Source organism: Neocloeon triangulifer, unplaced genomic scaffold, assembly GCF_031216515.1.
Source record: "Neocloeon triangulifer isolate White Clay Creek 2 clone unplaced genomic scaffold, ASM3121651v1 ptg000001l, whole genome shotgun sequence".
Taxonomy (NCBI): Eukaryota; Metazoa; Arthropoda; class Insecta; order Ephemeroptera; family Baetidae; genus Neocloeon; species Neocloeon triangulifer.
The window spans coordinates 9,386,433-9,413,060 of record NW_026775544.1 but is presented as its reverse complement, the minus strand read 5'-3'; the positions used below and the strand labels follow the sequence as shown (position 1 = coordinate 9,413,060).

Genomic DNA, 26,628 nt, shown 5'->3' with positions numbered 1-26,628 from the left:
ATTAACGAGCAAATTGATGTAAATTAATTTAGTAAGATATGACTTTGGTGAAATCCTAATTGAGAAATTAAGCAGAAAATTTATATTATATTAATTGACGATTTTTGCATGTCGAAAAAGCAAACACCTCTATTTATGTATTATGTTCTTCATAAAATTATATTAAAATTTTATCTGGAGTTAATATGGGTGGTTAAGTAGTTGTTAGCCGTTAAAAAAAAATTCAAAATTTGAAAAGTATAAGTATAAACTTACATTATAACTCATAATTCTTTTAATTTTGGAATTTTGAAGCTATGGGAAATGAAATTCTAGGTCCAGTTCGTTGTTCCTATGTAGACGTTGTATTTTAAAAGAAAAATTTTTTTTTATTGAGATCTGAAAAGACAGATTTTTTTTTAGGTCGTCAAAGACATTGAAAGTTGTTTGAATGTCTCGTATCTTTGTCATAATAACTAAAAGTACATTCTTATTATTAAAAAATATATATAAAGATTAAAAAGGTTAATATGTAGCTAAATTATTTTATTGATATACAATAAAAACTTAAAATTACATAATATTTTATTTATTTTCATCTTTTAAACGTTCTTATATCATTATTGCATATAATTGGTAAATTTTTTACTTGACAACATACCAATGTAGAACTCATACTTTTGCGTACATAAGAGATAAATATGAAATAAGTGTAAAATATAAATTAGTCTGGGCTACTCAAGGCATGAATAATATATTCATTACAATATTTTGTAATAAGTTATAGTTTACAAAATGGAATTTCAGCCAGTCAAAATAAATTCATTTTTAAAAATGTCTTTTTAAAAAATAAAAGATCGCAATCGTCCCTTTCAGAATTTATTCATGCAACGCGTTTTATGCAAATGCTCTCTTAATCAGCCAAAAATTTAGAAATTAATTAAAATGTGTGTTTAGATGTTTGAAAATACAATTCAATGCCATTATCAATATTGAATAACGAGACTATAGAGCTTTTTGCGTGTTATTAAAGCCCATCGAGAGTACTTTGGAATGACTAGTGTGGCCTTTTTTAATTTACATGAGCGCTCATTATGCCGGATGGGAGTGCTGGACATCAGTGAGTGAGGCGCGTGTGCGCAGTTTGTGGACAGAGTAGCAAATTGGCGCGGGGGTAAATTACACACAATTATACTGCGAGAGATCGTTAATTATAGTGGGCTGATACGCGCGCGAGTAGCGAGCAAAATGTAAATTTGTCTTTCTCTTTTGGCTCTATTATTCAAGAGAGTATACTCTAGACCCCGCACTTCAAACAGACACACAGCACAGCCGAGTGCACCCGCCGCGCGCACTCTTTTCCAGCACACACAACCAACCGTGTTTGGCGAGTGCTCAAAAAGGGTGCTACTCTCTGTTGACCATTTAATGTATTAATAAAATATAGATACCTCCGTATATATGCACAGGTCCCCAAACATTTGCTTCCAGCCCGCTGATGCTAGTCTTTTCACTCAATCCGCAAAATAAAATTGAAATAAAACAGTATATAAAGAAGAAAGAATAATAAATATGGTTTACAAGTTGATATAGTTTCATTATAAATCATTTGATTAATTTATTTCTCTAATACAGGCTTACAGAGTTTAACAGGTAAATTGCAAAATTAATCATCAATAGTGATTCGGATTGTAATAATTTCCTGAAATTATATTTTCCTATATTAAGAGAGGTGCACAGAGTTCCGCAACACTCAAGACAGAAGCAAACACTGCCATGCATAGCATACAAATGTTACCACCGCGCTGCTTCTGCTTTGAATCAATCATTGTAGGATATAAAAAAAATTGAATGTCTGCAGTAAAATTAATTCCATTGGTTCAGCCACTTTTTTCCAAATGAAGTTTAATAGGGAGAAGGATTAACAAGGCAAAATTGAAAAAAAAGTAGGACTTCAGAATGATGTTTTTAAGAGTGAAGGGACTAACAAGGCCATATTGTAAAAGGTAAAAATATTATTGTTATTATTTGCAACTAATAATAATCTGCTTTTCAGATCTATGTTCTATAGATTGCCAGCGTTTTGAATGAAACAATTTTTTCAAATAATCGTAAATTTTAAAATTAATATAGCAATACACTTTATCTATACCAGGGCGCAAAGACCTGAAACTTTTGCTATCTTTCTTAAAAAACCTTATTTTTAATTCACCTAGAACTATTTTAAACTTTGAATCTGAAACAAGCTGCTGTTCCTTTCTGTCTCTCTCAATCGCTGCTGGGAAGAGAAACAGAGCGCGAGAAAGTCGATAATGATGCAGTTCTCATGCCCATGTACAGCTCGTTGCAGACATGGCAGGGTGGTTTTCGCTGTAGCGGGTCGGCCGGCTGCTCTTGTCTCGCTGGTGCTTACGTCGCATTTTCATTTGGCAGAGAGGCGATGCAGCGCAGCAGTTTTGTTGACTTAAGCACCCCCGTGTACGCTGGTGGATGATGATTGAGTGGTGGTGCGTACCGAGGGTTGAAAGGCATAGCGCAATTGCCATGCATGCAACATAGGTGCGGGGGTGGCGGACGGGCCGGGCGAGGGTGAATCACAAAATCCACAACACTCGTCGCCGTGTGCTGCAAATGGAAAAATGGGGCTGCTGCTGCTGCAACAACAACAAAGGCAGATGGATTTGCCGCTTTTATTAAAGTAGTGCTCGTTCGCTTGCTCTGGATTTTATAATCCACCAGTGTAATATTGCAGAGTTACACCAGAGGATTACATAAATTATATACCAGAGCCGGCGTATACCAGCGATGCATAATTGAAAATTCGTTGGCAGCGCGCCGCGGGCGGAAAGTGCAAATTGAAGCAAAACGTTAAAGTGCAACATCAATATGTGCAGGGGGCGGGAAATAGTATTAACGTTTGCAATATTGCACAAAAATGAGCATTTCTTTACACGTAGAAACGTGAGGAAAAATTTAAATAGAATGAAAGATCACTGAATTAAAATAAAAAAATTAAAATCATTTAAATGAATTTACAAAACATTAGAGTTTATAGCGTTTGCAGCATAAATATTGTTTTTCAAACGGATTTGTTTTTAAATAATATTCCAAAACATGGATATAATTTTTTTTTTAATTAAATTTTTTTTTAAATTTTTTTAATAAAATAAAAATTAGTTTAATTGTAAATTGATTAATCTGGTTATTTCCGACTCATTTTTCTTCTTCGATTTTTCACATGGTATCACAGAAGATTTTAAGAAGAGTGCAAGTTAAAAAATTTTGGAAAAAATATATGGCTTACATAGTGCTTGTTGCTATCCGTAACATTGAGTTAATGGGAATCAGGAAAATTATATTGTTTTGGACTTATTCAATCCTTGATTATTTTGCATAAGGTTTAGTAAATTATAACTTGATAACTTTATATGATATATAATTTGTTTTAGTTTAAGTTTTATCTTAGCAGTTGCTATCTTAAACCTTTTTTAATTGAAACGGCTGCAGAATGGAGAATAAAAGGGGAGCAAACGAAACAAGAGTGAGAAAAGTGTGAAGTTGCTCATCGGTGTGCGGCTAAATAAACATAGCGAGTGAACGCGGGGCAAAATCGTCGTCATCAATTCAGTCAGTGCTCGCTACGCTGATTCAACTCCTTATACTTCTGCAGTAATTAGCGAGGCGCCGACTTTATATTCAAAGCAAGCGTTCGGCCGGAATTAATCAAATTATTTTTCAAGCCTTTTGTTTCTCATTCACGCGCCACGCGCCTTCTCTTTCCCTTCCAATTCAAAGAAAAGGAAAAGACTTTTCATTCCTTGCTCTTTTTGTTGCCACGGTTTGCAATAATCCTTGGCTCTTTGAAAAAAGTAAAACTTGGTTCAATAGATTCGATATAATCGCTATTGTCGCACGCACGGAAAAAAGCGATTCGTCAGCGAGCAAAATCCGGTTGGGCGCAGGGAGGAAATTCCTTCTGTGGATGTTCCGAAAACCAACAGACATTTCGACAACAATGACCGTGTTTTGTGCAGCAAAAGTGAACTGTGATAATGTTTGTCCAACACGAGAGACGACCGACGTGCGGAAGGCAGTTTTTTTTTATTTTCCTCTGCGGACACGCGGTGAAAAGAGACGCGCGGCAACAAAGGGCAGCAACACGCCATACACCTTTGACAGAAGCAGGGCACATCAATAATATCATTGAGTAACAGAAAATATTTTAGGTAAATATGCGCGGTGCGCGCCTGAATTCATTGTGTGGACGTCACTTTGGTGGACGTAATAATGTTTGCCTGAATGACCATCCCGCAATAATAAAATACATATACGCTCCCGCGACCGGTGGTGTAATAATTTGGTGTTGCTGTGTGAATTTGTGGGGATGCGCGCCTGCAATTTGCGCTCCGACGCATTATGGACGATGAATGCCAATTTTTCGACAGCCCTGCCACTTTTGACGGTGGCATTATTATTATGAGTGTGTATAAAGGAGACTATAATGAGGAATGTCGATTTTGACATTATCTTTTTTGAGTGACATGGCAATGGATAAATGATTCTGATAATTCCGTTGGTTAAAATTTATAATGAAAAAAAGTACCATTCAAAACACAGGAATTATTCATGTAGGAATAACATAATTTTAGTGCACCGTATTCGTGAAAACAGACAGGTACAATAAATATTATATTTATTTTAGTCCTCTAAATGAAAGGAAATTCTAGATTTTTTTGTCGTCAACATCTAATATAGGAGCATGAAATAGTGGTAAAGTTTCTTTAATTAATGAATTCATAATTAGAGAAAATCATCTCCTTTAAGAAAAATTTTGTTTATAAAAAGTAATTTCTGAAACAGTAAATTTTTTTATGTACAATAAATTGTTGCCGGGGAATTAGTTGACATTTGGCAAGTGTGCAGAGTTTTATTTATTATTTTTCAATACTAATGATTTGCATGAGAGTTCTGTATCTTTTAAATTCAAAATAAATCTACACTTTTTGTGTATTTATAATTTCACTATAGGGTATCCTTGAAAGAGGCTATTTTTTATTTGCTTATACAATACTTATGAGTATATAAAATATAGAAAATTCCTTTCTCATTTCATTCTCATTTAGATCAAATTTTAACTAATTTAAATTCTTCGCAGCATCTCTCCAAGAATATTCCCTTCTTATAAACTTCTTCTGCCATAAGCTATTTTCCAAATCGTGTACTTGCATCGCATTTTGTTGAAGAGGATCGCGGGAAGGAACTGACTCTGCAGAGAGTTTATAGCACCCACTCTAGCGCTCTCTGATTATTTATAGAGTTGGATTTAGGGAGCAAATAATTGAACAAGATTTCACTTCCAAATAATGTAAAAAGCCCTTTTTCATAAGTAAACAAAATGGAGATTCAACGACTGAGCCACCATATATTCGCGCATGCACTCACATACATAACATCTCGCCCTAGCTTCGGCGGCGGAGAGAGAGTCGCTTATTTCCGAGACGAATAAAGATTGCTTTAAAGCAGAAGGGTAGTAACAGCAAGACGCGGGGGAATAGAAATGGACGGCGGGGAAGCGCGGGGTGTTCACCAAGCGAGGGATGATTTTCCGCTTCTTCTTTTTCACTTTTCTTGCGCTTGCATCGACCGGTGGGACGCCGGAAAAGCGAGCGAGCGCGGGCGGGCGAGAGAGCGGCGCCTGCAGCCAAGAGCTCGTTGTCATTTTGCACGAAAGCTGGCAGGGGTTGGTTCGGTCGGTTGGCGGCGGCGCTTATCAGCCAACCCCAGCAACATTAAAAAATTATAACCCCCATTCACGCAAGATTATTATACCGCACATGCATTTTTTTCTGCGGAAAAGATAAAATGTATAAAAGCGACCTGCTTCTTTTCTGCCTCGGCTGTTTGTCATCTGCTGCGAAAAAAGGAAAAAAAGCGCGGCCCGTGTGTGCTGCAAGTAGAGAGCCTCCGGCTTGGTAATAAAAATGGATGGGGTGATATCGTGCAGGATGAATGATTTGTAGTGTGTTTACTCATTTTATTAGTGCGTGGACCAGCAACAATAGCTGCAGCAGCGCGCGTTATTACCGACCGAGAAAAGCTAGGAGGCCCGTCCTCAATAATAAAGGCTGTGCAATGTTTGCATTTGTTGTTTTGGTGCCCATCCCTAAGGGACGAAGCTGCAGGGAGACGCGACCGCCGGCTCTCTTGAGGGACACTGCGCGCTGGCTATGCCTCCTTTATTTCGGCCCTGTCATTTTTTCCGCTAGTTTCTGACGCAAATACTTTTCGCAAACACACAAGGCTATTGATGAAGCTTCCAACTGCAAATCGGCCGGCTTTTCCCTCAAAAATGCAGCCGGCTCTCGCGGAATAAATGACGCCGATTGTCCGCGGCTGTGCATCTCTTTCTTTTTCCTCCTCTCGCATTGTGCATTTTACTGAGAAAAAGGAGATGTGTGAGACGCTTTTTCCGTTCATTTCATGGAGAGAGGCTGCTTGCTAGGCTGCGATATTTCCTCAGTGCCAGGGATTTCAAGGATGGGATAATGAAATCTGTAAACACGCCGGGCAGCCGCGCAGATCTCCGAAAGTTTTGTCAAATGCGCGCTTAATATACACACACGCACACAAGAGGGGGGTTATTGTGTGCTCGTAATGGGTTTTTCTCTATTTACTCGTTTCGCGACACCGCAGTTTTACAACCACGCGAGCAATTTGCGTTCCGCATTAAGTAAGAATAAATTGACAAGGAAAGACGTTATTAACATCAAACTGAGCAAATAATGATTTTTTTCAGAAACATTTGTATTGTGTCCGGGAAAGAAGCAATGAAGAACATTTTTTGTATCCAGGTATTAAATTTTGATTCACATCTTAATAAAATACGCATATCATGCCAACATGGTCCTATAACCTTGTTGAAGGGCTGCTTAAAGGTATAATTGTTAAACTTATTTCAAACTTCTATTACTTTACATGCAAAAATAATACAAAAAAATTAAACACGTATATTAATTTTTGTCTAAAATCAAACTAACTTATTGTGCACATAGTGAAATCTTTATTTGTTTAAAATAAATTATTGTTTATTTATATTTTTATAAGAAAAGTTTTGCCTATATTTTTGATGCTTTTATAAGAAATTAAATTTTGATTTTAAATTTTACAAAAGAAGAAAATAGTATTAAAAAAAATGCAGCCTAATTTGAAATTATTATAATATCTTGTATACTGTTATACATTGAAAATTACAATTTGGATTTGCTAGTTAAACCCTCCGATTGACACGTTGATATCCCATATATTGCATTAAGAATAATGAAGCATATATTATAGCTAAATAAAGTATGTAAATAAGGTTTCAAGTTCAATTTCTTCCTTGCTTGAAATATATCAAACCGTCTCACAGAACTATTTAACTTTTTTACTATATTTATAATATTGATTAAAACGACAAAGATAAAAGTTTGCATTGTAAAAAGCATAATAAAAAATTTGAAAAAATTATCAACTTGCATGCTAAATAACACCGTTTTTTTTTTTTATCAAAATAGCATTGCTTTCAGAAGTAAAAATAGTTTCTGTACACAAAACAGACCGCTTCAAACAGAAGGATTTTAAAGACCGTTCGCTATTGATGATCCTCATAATTTTCCACTCACCCTTCCTGAAAGCTTTATCTTTCGCAAGCAGACCTGCCTCGACCTATACTAAAACCCCTGACAGGCTTGAATGATTGATGGCTCGCCCCTAACTTTTCCACGCATGAATATTCGAAAATCACGAGAAGGCAGCGCCGATCGTGCACGAAAGCAGCAGCTCGAATTTCATCGCTTCAAAAACTAATAAACGAAATAGACAAGTACAGGAGAAAGTGAGAGAATAATGAGCGAAAAAGTTTTTGACGTTCTTCGGCGGGCGAATTATCATGATTATATGCATGGCGTGCAGCAAGTTGAGCAAAAGGGAGTGAGTGCGGCATAAATAGTAAATAAATTCTCTCCATTGACCGTTGTGAATATTGAATGAGACAGTTTGAGTGCGCAGCTCACGAGAAAAACATATGCCAATAACTCAATGCACGTCCTGCGGAACACGCGGCGCCGCCTGCCTCTCATTTTCCGACACGTTTCGCGCTCCAAACACGCGATAATCATTATACCCAAAAACTCGATAATGCGTTATACGATTTCAGCGCATTATGAAATAATATATCATTTCTTCGTAAAATTTCTGCACCTAAAATCTTTCTTACGTGTAACTGTCGCAGATTGTTTAAATTTGAAAATTTCAAGATAAAACAAAATTTGGTGAAGAGATATGTATAATTGTAAACACGGCATTAAAGCTATAAGGCGCATTAAAAGTCCATAACAGTTATGGTGCTGCTATTCTGGAAAAAATAATAAGATTACTGATAATAAAAGAAAATATATAATTAGATTTCATTTCCTAAAATAGGTTATGGAAACATTTATATAAGTGATGTCTCAAGTTGAATTAACAATTAAAATATCTTGGCTAACTCCTGGATCATTGTAATAAATTTCTGTATCTATTAATAATAAAAGTAACTATTCATATTATACAAAATCAGGCTATCATTGACTCATTCAAAATAATTAAGTCTTTAGAAGAATTAGGAGCCATTTTGTCAATTATTGGAAAATTTCAAGCCTCTTACCAACCACTGTTGTAAAGACTTGATTAGGCTGTGTCAAAAAGGTCAATCCCAACAATACATAAAGCAAAACCAAATATCACAACCATTGCAATTTTATGTCCCATTGTTTCCCGATTACAAACTGACGATCTGAGCTCAAACCAAATCTTTATAATAATGCTGGAAAATCTCTCCTTTGCTATTTTGTCTTCCTTATCGGCTTCAGTGTGGGCGCCGAAGTTAATAAAATATAAAATAAATTTGAAGTATATTCACATTTGCAATCGAAGAAGTCGTTCAAAGAAGTTTTTTAATCACGAGCATTATTCCTCCTCGTTGTGTTTCAAAGTTCACGCGGCCATGCACATGATTGTAATTACGAAATGCCATGGTATTGTATTTGTGCATGCTCTGCGCACTCATTTCTGAACACAATCACAAAGCAAATATTGGCTTTATCAGAGGGCAAATGCCAGAGTACATTTGAATATTTGAGCATGTTCATGTGTGTGATGGCTGATGCATTTAACTGATAAAAGTAAATTTCTAGTTACAGCATCATTATTCTGAAAATAAAAACAAGGTCAAAAGTAACTTATTTGGTCATGACTTGATTTGTTTTAAAATTAGTTGGTTTTGAGCCTGTTTAAAAAAAATATAAATTTCCTTCATAAATTCAAACAATTGCAAAAATTTTGGTGTTAAAATATTTTTCTGAGATATTATTAAACTAATTTTATTTTTAACCTTATGAGTGTAAAAAGAGGTGAACATTACTTGACCGGAAAAAAATTGTGTCTAATTTGATAAAATAATCAATCTGCGTTATTTGGCTTAAAAACGTAATGTTATGAAAAAAAAATGTACAAAATGTGCGTGTTTTAAATTGAGGAGTTAAACATTTTAGTAAAGTACAATATGAATTTTGAAATTAAATTTTAATTCAAATGTAAAAAAGTAAAAAAACTTCCCTGGAACAAATTAATTATTTTGAAAAAAAGACAGGTTTTTCATTTTCTTTTATACTTTTAAACTAAAGTAAGTGAATATGATGCACGCAGAGTGCGTGTTTTCCAGGGGCTCTTCCACCCTATCCACCCTTAATGGTGCACACGCTGGACAACACATCAAAGCGCGGCACAAAATAATTGATATCAAAACCGCTGCCACTTTCTCATCCTGCCACCCACCTTTTCCGTTATCGTGTCGCGCACGTGACCGGCCAAACCACACATATAAAAATTATACCCACCGCGCCGAGAATTGCAATAAAAAAGAGAGAGCACTCGAGCCACCCCCTCCCTCTAATACATAATGTACCTTCCGTGCGTCTGCATACATTTTCATTAACATCACCTGCCCTTGTCATATTAGCCGCTATTTGACCCATCGCTGCTTTTTTTCGTCCAGAGCCGCCTGTTGGAGTCATTATCATTTTATTATTCGGCGGTGCGCCACGCGTCATGAAGCAATTTGTTTCTCTCAGTCTACATACTTTCCCATGCGTACCCCGACCGTGCATGACTGGTATATAAATTGTCAGTCTCTGGTTAATGAGGGGCGACGAAGCAGGAAATGCGATATAAATTTAATTAAGTATGCATGAAAAATAATATATGTGGATTAAAATTTTCCAACATGAAAAAAAATTACCGTTGAATATTAAATTATACTTACGTTATTATAAATCTTATGGTTAATTTAATAGTGTGAGCAAATGAATTTCGAGGCGTTTCCAATCGACATTTGATCATTTGCAAATATAATTTGGTCTGCCTCGCTGCCCTCGCTCGAGCCTTGTTTGCACACTAATTTTTTTTATGCCCTAGCGATAATTACACATCATGCCGTAGTGAGAGGGAGAGAGAGAACATTATCGAACAACCCTTTAATTACAGCGCTTAGAAATATACAGGAATGCCGGTGGTGAATAACGGCGTAGCAATCAATTTATAATTATACCAATGCAGCATGCATGTGTCAAAGAGCACGGGACTTGTATCATTAATTTTGAAATTAATCGCCTCACGCGAGCTAGCTGCCCAAAGACTAAATTGATCAACTGTTCCCCCGTGGCAAGCTCTTTTGGGCCCCACTGTTAGTGATACTGGTATAGACAGTGAGACACTGAATATAAAACATTTTGTGAATCATTGTACTACAATATCATAGAAAAAATAGTTTGCGAAAAGGAGAAAAAATAAAAAATAACAATAAAAATATTATTTTATTTAAAAAGTGAAGAATATCTGGATTTTTGTTCGGAATTTAGTATTTTATTAAAAACAAATGGCCTCACTGGTTTAAGTCTGCTCTTTTATTATATCAAATTTGTTCAAATTTTTTATAATGATTTGTTATGCTAAAATCAGTTTAATAAAATTTTAAAGTAATATTTATTCAACAGAGATGATCGAATTATTTGAAAGATATTTTTATGATTGCGATATATACATTTTTAGGATTAGGACAACAAAATAAATGTTCCACAAAACTTTGAAATGGACTGATACGCAGAGAATTTCAAATTTTCCAAGTAAAAATCAAATGCATTAAATGCATAAATGTCAATATTATGCAAATTGAGTGACAATTTATTCGGTTTGAGGAGCACTTCTGTTGACAGTGTCACACTAATCATGTTTCGATGTTTGCAATTGCGACGCAACAATGTTGTGCACAAACTGTTTTGTTATGCCGTTGCGCGCGTTTGTTATGAAAGTGCGCGGAAGATCGAAGCTGCGCCGTGTTTAAAGTTTGGATTGTAGAATATTAAAATGATTGCTCTTCGTCAAATATAATGTCTTGTTTGAATTACATACCGGTGGGATGAGAGCAGAGGTAAATATTATAGCATGCCAGCCAACGAGGCACGACGAGATGATATTATACTACACCAGCTTTCGGATCCAAAGCTAGCGATGGGCAAATATTTGCCCCTGTGTATGCGAGAGGAAAAAGAAAGAGCGAACGAGAGCGGCGGCGGTGCCTCGTCGACTCTCTCTCTACTTTTTAGTCGAAATTAAAAGCACATACAACCAACTGACAGAGGCTTTTGCAGCAGGGGTTAAATATAATTCGATGATGTTGGGCGATCAACAAAATTGCTTTGACACAAGTTGAATAAAAAACGCGGGGCCGAGGGGCAGTTTCCCGTTCGCTACTCTCGCCGGGCAACACGCGGTTGTTGACATTCGGAATTTATTTTTCATGCCGGCGCACACGTCTTAATCGCTTGAGTCAATTTACATTCGCCATTAATCGTTGCCATACCTCACCGAAAATAAATACACTCGGGGACCTTGTCAAGTCTCGAGCTTTCCACTGATCTTTGTGGACCGAAATCTACCAAACTAAAATATTTGTAGATTTGTTCAAACGCGGTAAAACACACGTTAGGAACAAAGATCGTTAATTGAGCATATATTATATCACTGACAATGAGAGTATTTTTGGATATTTAAACATGTTTTGGTACAAAGTAAAAAATCAATAAAAATATTTGGTAATTTTGCCAAACATCAAAACAACTTTGTTGTTTCACTTGATTTCTTTTATGAATGAGATTTTTAAACAAAAATGTAGAAAATTGTGTATCGGTTAAATGAATTTTTTACTACCCACATGATTAATTTATCATGAGTGCCTGCTAATGAAGAAAGTGAAATTGTGCAATTTTTTTTTTATTGACGCAGGTGCTGCATGGTTGTTGTATTATATGCGGTGAATAGACAGATGCTCCAAATTAGCTCAAATTTCAGCCTCATCACACGAAAGTGCAGGGTGTGTGCTCTGCCTGTCCATTGCGCATTGAAATGAACAATATAAAAAGCATAGCACGCGGCGGGCGCGTGAAATGACTCGACGCATTTTCTTTAACAATCGATTGCATTGCAACTCGTGCAGCCCTTGATTTTAACATTTGACTGCTACAAAACACTACTAAAATCAAGCATGCAAGATTAAAAATGAGCTTTTTCTGTTCGATTTTAATTCACTCATAAAAGTATTAATGTACTGCAGAGCGTTGAAAACCGCGTTGAATTGATACTAATTAAATACTTACTTCTGATAATTACTTCTGAAAATAAATCATGTCGGTGATGAAACACAAAGATCACTTTTAAGTCATTATTGGTTATTGCTACTGATTGTCATTACTTACAGTAAATTTATTTTTTAGTAATCTCTATACGTCACCCATTGAAAATATTTGCTATACTTGATTGTCAATAATTAATTTTAATCGTTAAAAAGAATATTAAATTTAAAATCACTTTGACTGTAAGATATATGGAAAATAAATAATCCTACTTCAATTCGCAGAACTATGAGGATAAAACATGTAATATTCATTCGTATCATGATTCTGTTAGTCATGAAGGAAAAGATTGACGCATGAAATTAAATTGCCTCACTTTAAAACGTCGAAAAAGCGCGCCCAGCCTAAAGGCTATATTATATAAATACTCTTCCAAAGAAAATATTTTGTCTTGATGAGCGTGCATTATGTCTTATGTCACCGTCATCATCTCGAGCGAAGGCTGTGCCGCGGCTCGTCGAGGGCATAAACACTTGACCATGGCCGCGTCCGAGCAGGATTCTCCGTGGGAGGTCCGCGGATCGCTGCCCAGTAGCTGTGCCCATGAGTATAGGGTGTCAACAAACACACTATGGTAGTAACTTTAACCTCGCCCACACCTCGGCCAACCCATTAAGAAAACGGCATTCCATTAATAATGCGAAGGGAAAAAACACGCCTCGATGGGTCGCTAACAAGTGGTAGCCCCCACACTAAAATAACAATTCGTGGTGGTCCATAATGAGAGAAGCAGCGAGTGGCTTGGGCACTTTTATTGTGTGTAACTGGCTGCCATTGTGTGTGTGTGTGTGCGAGCAGCTTGTTGATTTTATAAAGTAGCGACAACACATTAAAAATATGTTTAAATAATTGTGCCCCGACCATTGTGCGCCGGCCTTTTGATTTTTTTTTCGTTTGCCTGCGCATATGTGAGAGAACCCTGCCAGCAGCTTTTGAAAGCAAGGAGGTGCTAATTTGTCGGATATAAAAAGTGGAGGGAAATGATACATTATATAGCCGCGCACCAGCATTACACTTATTCTTTTTCATTCTGCTGGAAGAGGTGTCAAAAAGATTCTTGTTTGCTCTTATTTTATTACTTTTTGGAAATGAAGGCGTCTCTCATTGTGCTGGGCTCTCAGGAATTAACAAAAGAACAGAGGTCTAAATTTTCAATTTTTTTTGTTATGATTTTTTTATGAAAATAAGTAGAAATAAAAAAGGCAGTGCAATAAATAAATAAATAATTGGAACACAATTCTAGCTAGAAAAAAAACAAACAAAAACAATCTTGAGCAAAGTTGAAGTTATGCAGCATGTTGACACGTGTGCTGAAACAGTTGCCTACCCTCATATTTTCAGGCTCGAGAGTAAAGAATCTCCCTCAAGCGGAAATACAGTATTAATTTTACATTATTATCAATTAAATATTTCACGCCTCCTTACCGGAATGTTGGGGTACAAGTCGAGTTTTCTTTCAAAGTCCCAATGAAGATTATTAAATTTATTTATTCATTGTATGCATGGCGCACGAAAAATAAAATTATCAAACTTGAGCCGGAAAATTTTTCTAGTATTCAATCAGGATTCACAAGGTGCAAAGAATCGTTATTTTTATATAATGCTGAATACACAAACATAAATTTTTATACAAAATTCATTGGCAAAGCTACAAGATTAAAAAGCTGGAAAAAATCTTTTGGATTTAAATTTAATGTTAACAAAATTTATTACCGATATTTTCGAAAAAGTCACTGGTTTTTATTATTTTTCAGACAGTATGAGAATTTGAGTAATTTTACAAGCACAGGATCTGTGCTTTGCATCCTTTAAACAAGAATCCAAGTACCAAAGTCAAAGGTTCATCTCCGGGGGCATTAGCCATTCTGTTAGTCGCGTTCAAAACACACATAATACGGAAAGGCGGCGAGGCAATACAAACCATGAAACATCCACGCGATCATCTCATTTCGTGTCCAACAGCAGAAAGTGATTCTTTACATAAATAATTTATTGTTTCCCGCAACAATTTTATTTTAGAATGGATTAAATTATACTCAAATGCGTCGACTCATTTTTCCAGTTTGCAGCAACTGCTTTCATTGAAAATTTTAGTCTCTCTTGCGAAATCTTTGCTCATTAAAATTTCAGCCGGTCTCTCATCCCCTGTCTCTCTTTCTCTGCCAGCACCGAGATAAGGCAGCACCACGTACACACGCATTTAAGCGCTCTGCTAAATAATTAAAACGACTAGCGTCATAAAGCGAGTCTTGCGCTGTTATTCCATTAATTTCTTTCAGTGTGTGTCGCCGTGCCTTGATGATGTTTGCTTGCTCTGCGGTTCCCACAAGACCTTCCAACCGCATTCACATACGTGTGTGTATATAAGTCGTCGTTGTCATCCAGCGCACATGCTGTGTTTGCCCAAGTAATGGACGCGGCGAGAAGGTCGCCCTTGTTCTTTCATTTCGCCGCCAAACCGTTGGACGTAGCCGCAGCCGCCGACCAGAGATCTCCGCAGGATGGCTTTCGAAGAAAGCACACACATGCTCACTCGCTGAGACGAAGAGAAGTGGGACGTGCAATTCAGCGACCAGCAGACAAATCAGCAAAAAATGGGACGGTGCTAAAAACAAATAATGATTGAAAACGAAAGAAATTTACCTGGAAAATCATATAAAAAGAGTTGTCCATGGACTGAAAAGTTAGCCCTATAGGTATTTAAAAATTTTACATAAAGTTGAAATCCTTGACTGGGAAAAAAATAAAGAATCAATTGACAATATTTAAAAAAAAGGCTTAAATAATGAAATAATAATAATATTGGCAAGTAAAATCAAAGGAATAATTAGCATAATATTACGCATTTTTTATATAATTAGAGCTTGCAATGAATTTACTTGTTTTCCTTTTCTTCTCATTGGGTGTATCATAATAAGCCTTTTGGAGCATTATAATTATGTACGCTAGAATAAAGATTCAGATAAGCTATGTAAAGGAAACAAAAGAAAAATATCTAATTGAAATTTGAAAAGCTGGGATTAATAGGATTTGGTTTGAAAATTTACAAAAAATTTAAGATTGTTAGGAATTATTAAATGAAAATAGAATAATTATTATTTTCTATATTGACATTCCAGTATTAAAATTAAAAGTCTAAAAATTCATAAAAGCGTTAATTGTCTCCGTCTTATCTTCTCTGAAATTATTTTTGATTGATTTTTTTTTTGTCTGAATTCTGATATTTTAAATTTGATTTTGTTTTTCAACACTAACCATTCTCTCCTCTTCTTTGGAGGTGTTGCTTTTGTGTCAAACACCTCTTTTCTCTCTCGTCGCGGGGCATGAAAAATTCAGAGATTCAAATGTGTCAACCGCGAGGAAAAATGAAAAGCAAGCAAAGCGCGCGCAAGTGAAAAATAAAAAGGACTGTTAAAATAAACCATCACAGGCACTTCTTGTTCCTTTCTTTCTGCGCCTTCTGTCAATATCCATTCTCGGTATAAGCGCCATAATATCTCGTCAGTGTCAATATTAAAAGGTGGAGAGTAAAAAATGAAGACTTGGTTGGTTGACAAGCTATGGGGAGACTTACTTTCAGCGGGTTGAAACGGCGACGACAACGATGATGATGATGATGATAAGGAGAAAAGGAAAAACGGGAAGAAAATTTACACAGAACTTATAGAGAGCGCCACAAGAGACTTTGCGTTGGTATGCTTTTTCATTTCCACAAATGTTTGCACAAGAAACAAAGAATTCGTGGTGTATAACTTCATCACTCCACGCCAGCCAGCACTGATATGCTCAAAGAACAGGGCAATTTAAGAGAAAAGGAATAATCCAAGTACGAATTATACACATTTTATTATTTGACAAATTCAGCAGCTCAATATTCGATGATGACGATAATGAATGACACAATTTTTTCACAAAAGAGCATAATACTGGAAACAGCTGTAATTAAGTAGAAAGTGTAAATAGAACAATAAAAGCAGAATATATAAATATTAGTTCAAAAAGTTACATAAACAAAACGCGTTTGAAATTTGTTGCATAAAACAACTTTAAGCTGATTGGTGCCGTACATTCTTTTCTTCGTCTAAAAATACTACTTTCAGTCAGTTTATTGCATTCAATGTTAATTCAAATAGTGATGTTGACTTTTTAGATGTTCAACATTTTAATGTATCACTTGATGATTCAAAGTTTACACTTTTGATTGCTTCTGGGCAAATTTTTAGAAATTTTCCAATTCTTCTTAAAACTTGGACACAATTTTCTGATAAAATAATTTTATGGTTATAGGTTCAACTACAAGTAAATAACAGTGGTATCATTAATTGTATATCAGATTCTGGTTCATTGGTATGGTTTGCCTGTATCGCGTTTAATAAACGTCGCTGTCAATTAGCCGCACAGCTAGAGAAATAGTCACTAGCTTGCAAGGGAATCTATCTTTCTCCGTGGAAAATAATATTATATTTTGTAACCATTATTTGTTTAACTTAAAAAAATTCAAAAGAGGCAAGTTCACAAGTTGGTCACAGGGCCGTGGATAGTGACCTGGAAACAAAAAAATATGTGTGTGCTGAAGTAGAAGGCCAATCATAAAAAACTGTTTGTTAATCAAGAGTGTGAGTGTGTGCGTTAGTCCAAGTTAGTTGTTCTCGTGCGGCTCTCAAAAGTCTGTAGTGCAGTGTTAGATTCAAAACTAAAAGCAAACAATCTTTCAAGATATAAGCAGACGCGACTTTACTGAATTTCAGTGCGACCATTTGCAAATTTTGAGGCAAGTTGTGGCAGAAAAGTGCGAAATTCGTCCCGAACTTTCTTCTCCCAGGACGAGAATGTTTTGAATAAAGAGGAGGTTCTCTGACCTGTGACATGGCGCCGGTAAGGACGGGTTCCAAAGAGGACGTTGGCGAGGATGAAGCGGTGGAGCCCTGCATGGACAAGCCGTCACCTACCCCATTTACCACAGTGATTTTCTTCCGGAGAATCCCAACAAGCCTTTCCAATCTGCAAAAGCGGCCGTGAGCCGATACCGATAATTTTAAATTCAAATTTTTAATATGAAATAATAAAATTATCTTTAGCGTTTATTTAGAATCTCTTTTTGCAAAAAGTTAAAATTGTTTTAATTAAAATGTTTGCTATTCTATGTAAATAATGTTTGTCAAGTTCTTCGAATCACACTTAATTTTTATAAGGAAATCCTGTGAATTTTGTTCCAACTTTACACTTCGTAGGCCTCATAAATCAGCATTTTTCCAACTGCTCAGCAATTCGAGAACTAATATCTAGAGCAAACACTAGGAATTAATCAGCAGTGCCGCGATAAAATGCATTTCCAACTGGTCGGAGTGCAAAAAAATTTAAATAAAATAAAGGACGTCCCTCTCAATTGAACATTTCTAAAATTTACAAAATGAATTTTTTACTCCGCATGGCTCAGACCACGAATCTGTGCTGCGGAAAATTTTGTTCTTTTTGAGCGCGATTTTTTTTCAGCCGAGCGGCGGGTCTCGGGAGGGCTGATACGCGCCACCATGAAAGGCACAGCTGTGCTGCTCTGGGCTTCTCTTAATATCTAAATGACTACTTTATTACACACAGCGTATTAGCCCTGAGGCCCGGCAGAGCAAAGGAGGATGCTGAGCACACAAACCAGGCTGGCAGCGCCAAGCGCGCTCGCTGCTGGGCGCAGGGAAAAGTCTTTTCCAACTTCCGACTTTGTACTTTATTACACGAGAGAGGGAAAAATAATTGGAAAGTAGCGGAGCATCCGGAGAGAGAAAACGACAGAGAGCGAGTTCGCAACTCGCTGGCAGAAGCTTTGATTGCCTTGCGATGGAATGTATGGGCTTAATTTGTGTATGTTTACTAAATATAAACTTCTTCCTGCTAATAAGCAATTTCCAAGCAGGGGTGGATTAATTTGCTGGATATTTTGCACTCACTTTTGAACATGCGCCTCCGTCTCCACCCTGGAATCGCGCGCCTGCTTCAATTCATCGTTGAGCTGCTGCTTTTCCTTCTGCAACTGAGAAACTTGCTCCGCCAAAACCCCAGCAACTGAAATTATATCCGAATTCGCGAGTCAATTTACAATCCCAAAATGGAAACGCAAATGTTTGTACCGTTTGAGTTCCCTGCTGGGCTCGAGCAAGACGCGGTTTCTGCATTTCCAGATAGCAGGTCTCCTGATAAGCTGCTTTCATCTTCGTCAATGCTACTTTCAGCCCTGCTCCTGCAAAATCAATAACACGCACCATATTTAGAAACATATTATTCAATATTATTCAACTTATGACATAGACGTTTATGGTCATAGCAGGTGAAAAATATATTAACTCACTTTTAAGAATAACTTTTATCCAGATCCAGATAGAAAAGATTTTTTTTTTTAAATGCATAAAAATAAATTTTGGACTTTGTATAATTTGGTACAATTAATGCAGCAGGATGAGACAGACGTGAGCGTCAACCATCTTGGCAGGGTTTGGTTATCGCAGGTCACACCTTAAAGGAAGCGCCGCACATAGCAATACATTAGGAGATAAAATATCTCAAAAAGTGTCTCGCTTTTCACATCCTGCTGCTGTAAAAGCGGCAAAACATCTTTGATATGCGTTGGGGAAAACTGTTTTTATCAGCGTGACAAGATAAAAATGCACCCATGTTTATTGGGACTGGGAGAAGGGAGCACCAGGATAAGGCCTCCAGCTTTAAAAAGTCTCGTTGAAAATTTCATGCGTTTTTAGATATCACATATAAAAGTAGAGATGTATTAAATTGAACTCACCCGTGTACACTTCCACGCGAGGTTCGTAAGTTTCTCCTGCGAGGTGCAGCCTGAGGTCTCATCGAAGGGGGTGCCTCCCGCCGAGGCCTCTCGTTACTTCGATGGCTTTGCTATAACAGATTAAAAGAGGAATTGGATTTGAATAGCGATTTTAAAAATTTTGCATGTATAAAAAATCATTGATAAGCAAAAATTTTGAAAACATTTTGGAAAATTCAGCATAATAATTAATTGTGCGGCGAACTGAATAGATTTCTTATTTTAATATGCGTTGGAAATAAATTTTAAACGTTTTTAAACGTTGTGTAAAATTAAAAAAATGATGCATCTCATACGCATTTAATTAACTTGACTCATCCTTTTAGTTGGAAAAATATAAATGATCATTTAAAAAAAAAATAAGAAATACAAGTTTCAAAACTCACTACAACAAGAATAAAGACGAAAAAATGAGCAGGTTTGGAAAAAACTTGGTGTTTTGCAAGTTGCTTAGAAAATAAACCAGGCCATGCAATGAACAGAATGAACTGTTAGCTCAGACCAAGGTTCGCGCATTAGAAAATTTCGATTGTTGCCGAGCGCTCTCATTGGGTGCAACTTTACTTGCACCCAATCAGAGAGCTCAATTAACAATCGAAAAATTTTTCAATTGTTCTGATGCGCGAACATTGGTTTATAAATCCAATGACTTAAAAATAAAACTTTTAAAAAACAAACCTCTAACATAAATTAAATTATGCAACTTGTTAAACACAAAAATTGTGATATATTTTGTTTGATATGCGTCAATTTTTATTTAATTTTTATTTTTGAGCAAATAAATTTTTCGGGATTTTTAACAGTTTGCAAGCGATGCAACTCGTACAAAAAAATAATTTGACTATAATATGTATATATGATAAAAAATTTTTAGTTAAAAAATAAATAAAAATAAAAAAAAAGCCAAGACATTCAAGAGAATAATTAATAGATTTAAAGAACTAGTGGGTGTTTGGCTGGCTACGTAGTTCAGGAAAATGACCATCAAGCCGACGAAACTGTTGGTTCAAAGGAAGCAAGTTTTACCGAGAAGTGAGAGCAGAGCTTTGTACCCTTGTGTTCGGCTCGGCTTATTGAGTTTAGCAGTTCGCATCCTCGGCGCGCGTTGCATATATTTCTATTTATCCGTGCATTATGTACGATAAAGCTCGCCCAGGGTATTTTCCATGTAACTTTCCACCACAATGCACTCCCACATGACTGGCCAGTTTATACATGAGCACCACGGGCTCCAGAGTAATAACCAGTTCAAATATTTGTTCACAACAAACCTGCCGCCGCCGCCACCACCCATCCCCATGCAATGGATGGTATTAGCGCTGAAATTATCTGCCGCATCACTACATACACGCTCGAGAGGTTTATTATTCAGGCACGCGGCAATAAAAATCGCCCGACTATACGTCCGCCATATTGTTATTGCTCTGCCATTAGCATAATAGGCGCCGCGCAAACACGGATATTTTTTAATCAATCTCGCAAAATGGCAAGTGTGTACAGAGCGCAGAGCAAACGCTACTCCCGCGATAAATTATTCCACAGCGGTATGCAAAAGCTCATTAAATTTTTTTTCCAAATCGAAATGTTTATTCGATTTCTAATTTTTCCTTCTGTGTATATTAGTGACGAGCTTTTTGATTGAAATTTGCGGTGTGTGCCTGTTTGCAAAAGATAACCTGCTTTTAATTCACGTCACTGAAGCACTTTTGATGCTATAGATTTAATTGGATTAATCGGTTTGTTTATCAAAGAGCGAACTTTGATTTGCTACTTTTTGAGCAAATAATTTTGTTTATAATATAACGTTAAATTCTATTTCCATTCCACTGATGTGAGTATTGATTTAATCATGAATAATTAATTAAAATGATGAGTTTCAATTAGGCGGTTTTACTAATTAATTTAATTACAATGTATCGGTATATTAGCATTAAAATAATTTTGAATCGCTGGTAATTCTGGTGAATTTATATAGCGTCGTATTAATGACATGTTTTGACATGTCTGCGTCAAAAAGCTCACGTTCGCTTTCGTTGCCGCCAAAAAGCGGACAAAAATGGGCAGGTGAGTCCAAGAATCACGTTTCGCCCAGCGCGCCTCCCTTTGTTTAAATAAGAGTGTTTTCAATTTGTTTGATTTTCCTAAGGTCGGATGTCCTCACTTTAGGTCTCGTATTGAGCGGTATTGAGGTTTCCGCTGCCTGGGTGTTCTTTTTGGCGGGATGAGAATATATAAAGTTGACACTACCCCTGAACGCAAACATTGAACGTGCCGCGGAGTCGACCAAAATATTTTTACCTGACGACCAGTTGCCTCAACAAATAATGGAAAAAGGAGAACGCACAAAAACAGAATTAACTATTAAAAATGAAAATGGAAATAAATATTTAAAAAGGGCAATACATAAAAAAAAGCAAAATGGCATTCAGAAGTTAATTTGAAAAATTGTAAGCAACCACATTCTAATTGATATAAACTTAATAGCATTTTTGCAATTAAAAAAGGATAAAATAACCAAAATAAACTGGAAATTAACTGTCTTGAAATAAATCAATCGATGATTTCAGAAGTTCCAGCCTTTTTTGATATCCCTCTAAACTTATAAAAGTAGCCGCAAACGTGAAGTTTTGTCAACAGAATTGTTTAAGTTATTGATGTTTAAGTAAAAGAAATCATAAATTTTTTAAAACATCATTAAGTCGCCTAAACACCTAGCCTAGTTATTTCTCAGAAAAAAACGTGGAAACGTACTTTGCAATTTTCACATGGAAAAAGAAAAGTGTCCCTTTGGTGGGAAACTCTATCATGGCGTGAGGCAACACTAAAAGGGTGAAAATTTTCCTCCTGCAGGCAAGGTTGAGTTAATAAGGCTGATTCAGCTAATGGAGTCGCTTCTTATTGTACGTGTCACTTGATAGCGCGTGAAACTTGAGAAGTTCTATTATTTTAGTGGCGGGCACACACACAACAGCTGCCATTGTCCTCGTCATGCAGCGCGGTGCTGTTGTTGATGCGAGACCAAGGAAAAGAGGGAAATCCATCCACTTACATGGGCTAATATTTACCGTGCCTTTAACCAATGGCAAACCCAGACCTCTGTAACTTGACTCTCTGGCTCACTAAGAAAAATCTCATCTTGCTCCGAACAACAATGGCCGCCGCCGACAGGGCCTCATCATCAATCTGTGGCGTTCGGAGAGAAAACGGCCACGGCTGGCGCTATATATGGGCAAACACCGATTGTCTCGATGGGTGACTCGACCCTTTTGAGGGACCCAAATAAGCAATCGTGTCACCTCATTTGCGTTTTGGTCTTGGTCGCTTTTTAGTGTTTACTTTTATCAGTGGTAGAAAATGGTTTTAGCCAAATATTCCTCTTTTATTCTCGAATAGGACAACTTTTATCAAATGCATTTTTTCATTTTGGTCCAATAATTACTTCTTTTTAAATATAATGTAAACAATGTGATGCAGCAATATGGAAAAATAAACAACAATAATAATAACTTTAGGAAGCTGTTATATTTCTATTTTTTTTTTTTTTTTTTTTTTTTTGGTAATGAGATTGATAAAATCGAAGTTTGCGCAACACAAAAATCAGAGCAAATCTTGATTTTTGCCAAGCTTTCCAATTAGGTACAATTTCGCTTTTACCCAATCAAAATATTAAATAGAGCATCAAAACTGCCAATATTTACTGGATAAATGAAGAAAATATAATCCACAATTTTGAGCTGTAACAATCTCGAAGTTAAAAGATTTCATTCCTTCCGCTTTATTACAAATGGATTAAAAATAATTTTTCTTGTTGCTAATTTTGATGTAAAATAAAATATCTCAATCAAAAACAGACAGAAAAAATAAAATTTTTAGAAGTTCTTTAAGTGAACCAAGAGATGCAATAAGAGTCTCCGCAAATAATAAAATATTCTGTAGAAAAAATAAAAAAAAAAAATTACGGGGAAGCCCTTTGAGACAAATAGATAATAATTATTAACTGTTCGTAATTAAATAATCGTGAATCTGCTCAATTGGCCGGCTGTTTTGAAAGGGAAAGAGCAAGGAAGGTGCAAATATGTGCAAGTGCTCCAAACAGAATTAGAAATCCCCACATTCTAGTTTGATCGAGGTGGAGAGAGCACACATACACCAACTACTGGCACATATTTATTCTACGCAAACCCAAAGCAAGCAAGCAGTCGTTTCTAAACACTTGGCTGCTGCTACTGCTGCTGGGCGCTGACATTTGAAAAGAGCCAGCGCAAATATTTTTGTTTGATTGAAACAGCACTCAAATCGCAGCATACAAACGAGTAAAAGGCCATCATCACGGAGCAAGATGATGATGATGATGGTAGTCAATAGTCAAGATGATCTTGTTCTCATCCGCTACTTTATATAGACACAGTGTATTTGTACTTACACTTACACAATGTCTATATAACCACACTGCCAGACTCGAGCTATTTACCGTTCACTTTGCACCCCAATTCAAATGCCTTAGATACTCAGAGTTCCCTAATTGATTTATTAAACCTTTATCAGATAATCACCCAAAATGCAAACACATTTATGTGTGCAATTGTACTGTAATTTAATTTTACTCAATCCGACGGAAAACAATTATTAGATTCAAATAAACACTGAGATTGTTAATGGTAATTTTATGCTATTTAGATTTCTCATAACACCATTTCTTTACAAAATTTATTTGAGCGGAATTAGTGGCGTTTATTATACAAATGCATGAAAGCTGGTTTGCTTTCAATCCCACTAGAGGAGCGAGTGTATGCAACCTGCCGAGCAAATAAATTCTCAACACAAGAATCGTGTGCCATCTGTCGGAGCCTTGCTCTAATTACACCACTTCGGAATTTTGCATTGATTTATTTTTTTAATTAAATTACGTTTTCCCTACCAAACATGTATGTATACTTGCTTTTGCTTTGACCTGAATAAAAGTTTGGCCATTTATTTGAATAAGTGCATTAGGGTATTAAAGGCAAAATAATATCAGGATTTAAATAATAAAAATTAAATTATTCAAAACTACACTGGAAATTGAAATAAAATTTGAATTTAGATAATTGTAAAAATTGACTCACTGTTTCGAGGTAGTGGCGCACATCAGAGAAATCTTGGAAACCATTGCTAGCCATTCTGAGACGGGACATCATTGCTTCATCTCTCAATCGACTAGCATCCCTTACCTCACGGATCATGTCTGCAAAAATTAAAATAATTTTAATTTTTTTTTCATATAAAATCTAAATCAGGATTCAAATAACCTGCAAACATTCCAGGATGATAGTCCGGTCCCAGATTTCTCCACGATGAATTTTGCCGAGCTTTGACCGTCTCCAGTTGAATTTTCGTTTCGTTCAGCTCGCGTTGCAAATTTTGATTAGCTGCTCTCAGTGCTCCCATTTCCATCAAAAGTCGCTGCACAAGACCCCCCTGCATTGCTAAAGCAGCAGCCGACTCTCCCTCTTCGTCATCTTCTCCGCAATCAGTATTCGACGACTCCTCGTTTTCTTTATCCTCCTGTGATATGTTGAGACCAGGATCGCTGAACCTGCGATTGTCTGGTTTTGGTGAGCTGCGAGGAGATTTCAGTTCAGAAGACACCTGCGGTGGCAAACTGGCAAAGTCGTCTTCGTCGGGAATCCACAAGTAACCTGATGAATTAAAACATAATTTTTATAAATGCAATATTTGTTTGTCTATAATGCACATATACTTAAATTAATAAATAATAAAACTGAATTAATTTTTACCATTGCTAAATCTTGTAGGAGGCGTTGGTGCTCCTTTAGGAGAATCTCGAAATGCTCTGTTCTCTGGAGACCAAACATCCCACGCTGGTGACAACATAGCAGGTCTGACTGTCCTCGGAGATGACCAGGGACCATAAACTGGCAAAGAGGACGGTTCGGCTGAGTGAGTTGCATAAGGACTGCCCGGCATGTTGTGGTACATGGGCTGAGCAAAATTTGAAGAGTAGGGAAAGGAGGGTTTTTGTAAAAGGTCCGAATACGGAGGCGGAGCAGGATTCGAGAAGGCGTGAGGGCCCAAAACACCAAAGAAAGGGTCGTAAAAGCTGTAACCCTTGTTGAACAGGGTCGTGGGGTAGGTGCTGTTGAGGAAGTTGCCGGCGTAGCCGTGAGTGGTCCTAGTTGCCTTCTTGCTTGATTTTGCTGAACCACTTTTGCTGCCGCCGCCGTTGTATTCTTTTTCCTTTTCACGGCGGCCGCTAGACCTGGAACTGATAAAAATTTTAATTTGAGAAAATTTGCACGTTGATGCTGGTGAGATTTACTTGGGGCGCTCCATTATGAAAAAATAAGTCCCGTAACCATGGGCAACCGCAGCTGTTCTCCGACAGATGTTTTTCCGAAAGGCACTCTCCGGTCTGGTGGGCGGATGCAAGTTGGTCTCACATCATGGGCCTCCTTGGACAACGCTGGACTGCAATCAGATAAGCAAGTTAGTGCGAAATCGGGGTCTAATTTCAGGAATTAGTGCCGCATTGTGGGCACGCAGACGAAAAGCGATCATATTACAAACCACGAGAATTCCATGCAAATAATATGATGTGTTAAAATAAAAACATGATTTCTGATCGCAACTTACACGCACTTTATTTAATCACACTTACCGAATTAAAATTGTCAGCAGGTGTGATTTCGTGTAGGTCACGGTCGTTGTTGTTTTATCGGAATTCTTCTGAGGCCATTCTCGTGTTTTGAAATTGAGTTTTGCGACCGCAATTTGATTTGAAGACGGAGCGAGCAACGAACCAACCACTGTCGATTTGGTTGACCGAGTTGGAAAGTTTACCGGGAGAGGGCAGCAAGCATACAATTCAATCCGAAACGAAAAAGTGGAGGCAACGCCACGTGCGCAAATATGTATTCCGTATGCTATTTTGTATTAATTAAAATTAAACTTTTCCTCAAATTTATGCTGAAGCATACAAAATTTGGCCGTGGCGATAGCCAGACAAATAATAACAGAGTTACTTATTTCATTATAAAAAAGCAATAAAAAAAATTTAGT

At 36.7% G+C, this 26,628-nt stretch overlaps 1 protein-coding gene across 2 annotated transcripts; it reads right to left on the bottom strand.

Annotated features, from left to right (window-relative positions):
• Positions 1-16,564: 16,564 nt before the first annotated feature.
• Positions 16,565-26,397, bottom strand: LOC132199423 (uncharacterized). Of its 2 annotated transcripts, XM_059624156.1 has the most exons (10): positions 26,228-26,397; positions 25,889-26,037; positions 25,347-25,834; positions 24,858-25,247; positions 24,675-24,793; positions 19,531-19,640; positions 18,866-18,975; positions 18,686-18,800; positions 17,603-17,744; positions 16,565-17,288 (listed from the first exon to the last, which is right to left on the bottom strand). In XM_059624156.1, the coding sequence occupies exons 2-10, from the start codon at positions 25,900-25,902 to the stop codon at positions 17,256-17,258; spliced, it is 1,521 nt and encodes a 506-aa protein (XP_059480139.1). In that variant the 5' UTR covers positions 25,903-26,037; positions 26,228-26,397; the 3' UTR covers positions 16,565-17,255. The 2 variants fall into 2 exon arrangements, with proteins under 2 accessions (XP_059480139.1, XP_059480231.1); XM_059624248.1 differs by lacking the exon at positions 17,603-17,744.
• Positions 26,398-26,628: the final 231 nt, after the last annotated feature.

Excerpts from the sequence above, each read along its gene's own strand:
- LOC132199423 (XM_059624156.1), bottom strand. Across the intron at positions 24,794-24,857 it reads TCATCCTGGAATGTTTGCAG|ACATGATCCGTGAGGTAAGG; the intron begins GTTATTTGAATC and ends TAATTTTTGCAG. Across the intron at positions 17,745-18,685 it reads ACGGAGGCGCATGTTCAAAA|ATTGGAAAGGCTTGTTGGGA; the intron begins GTGAGTGCAAAA and ends CCGCTTTTGCAG.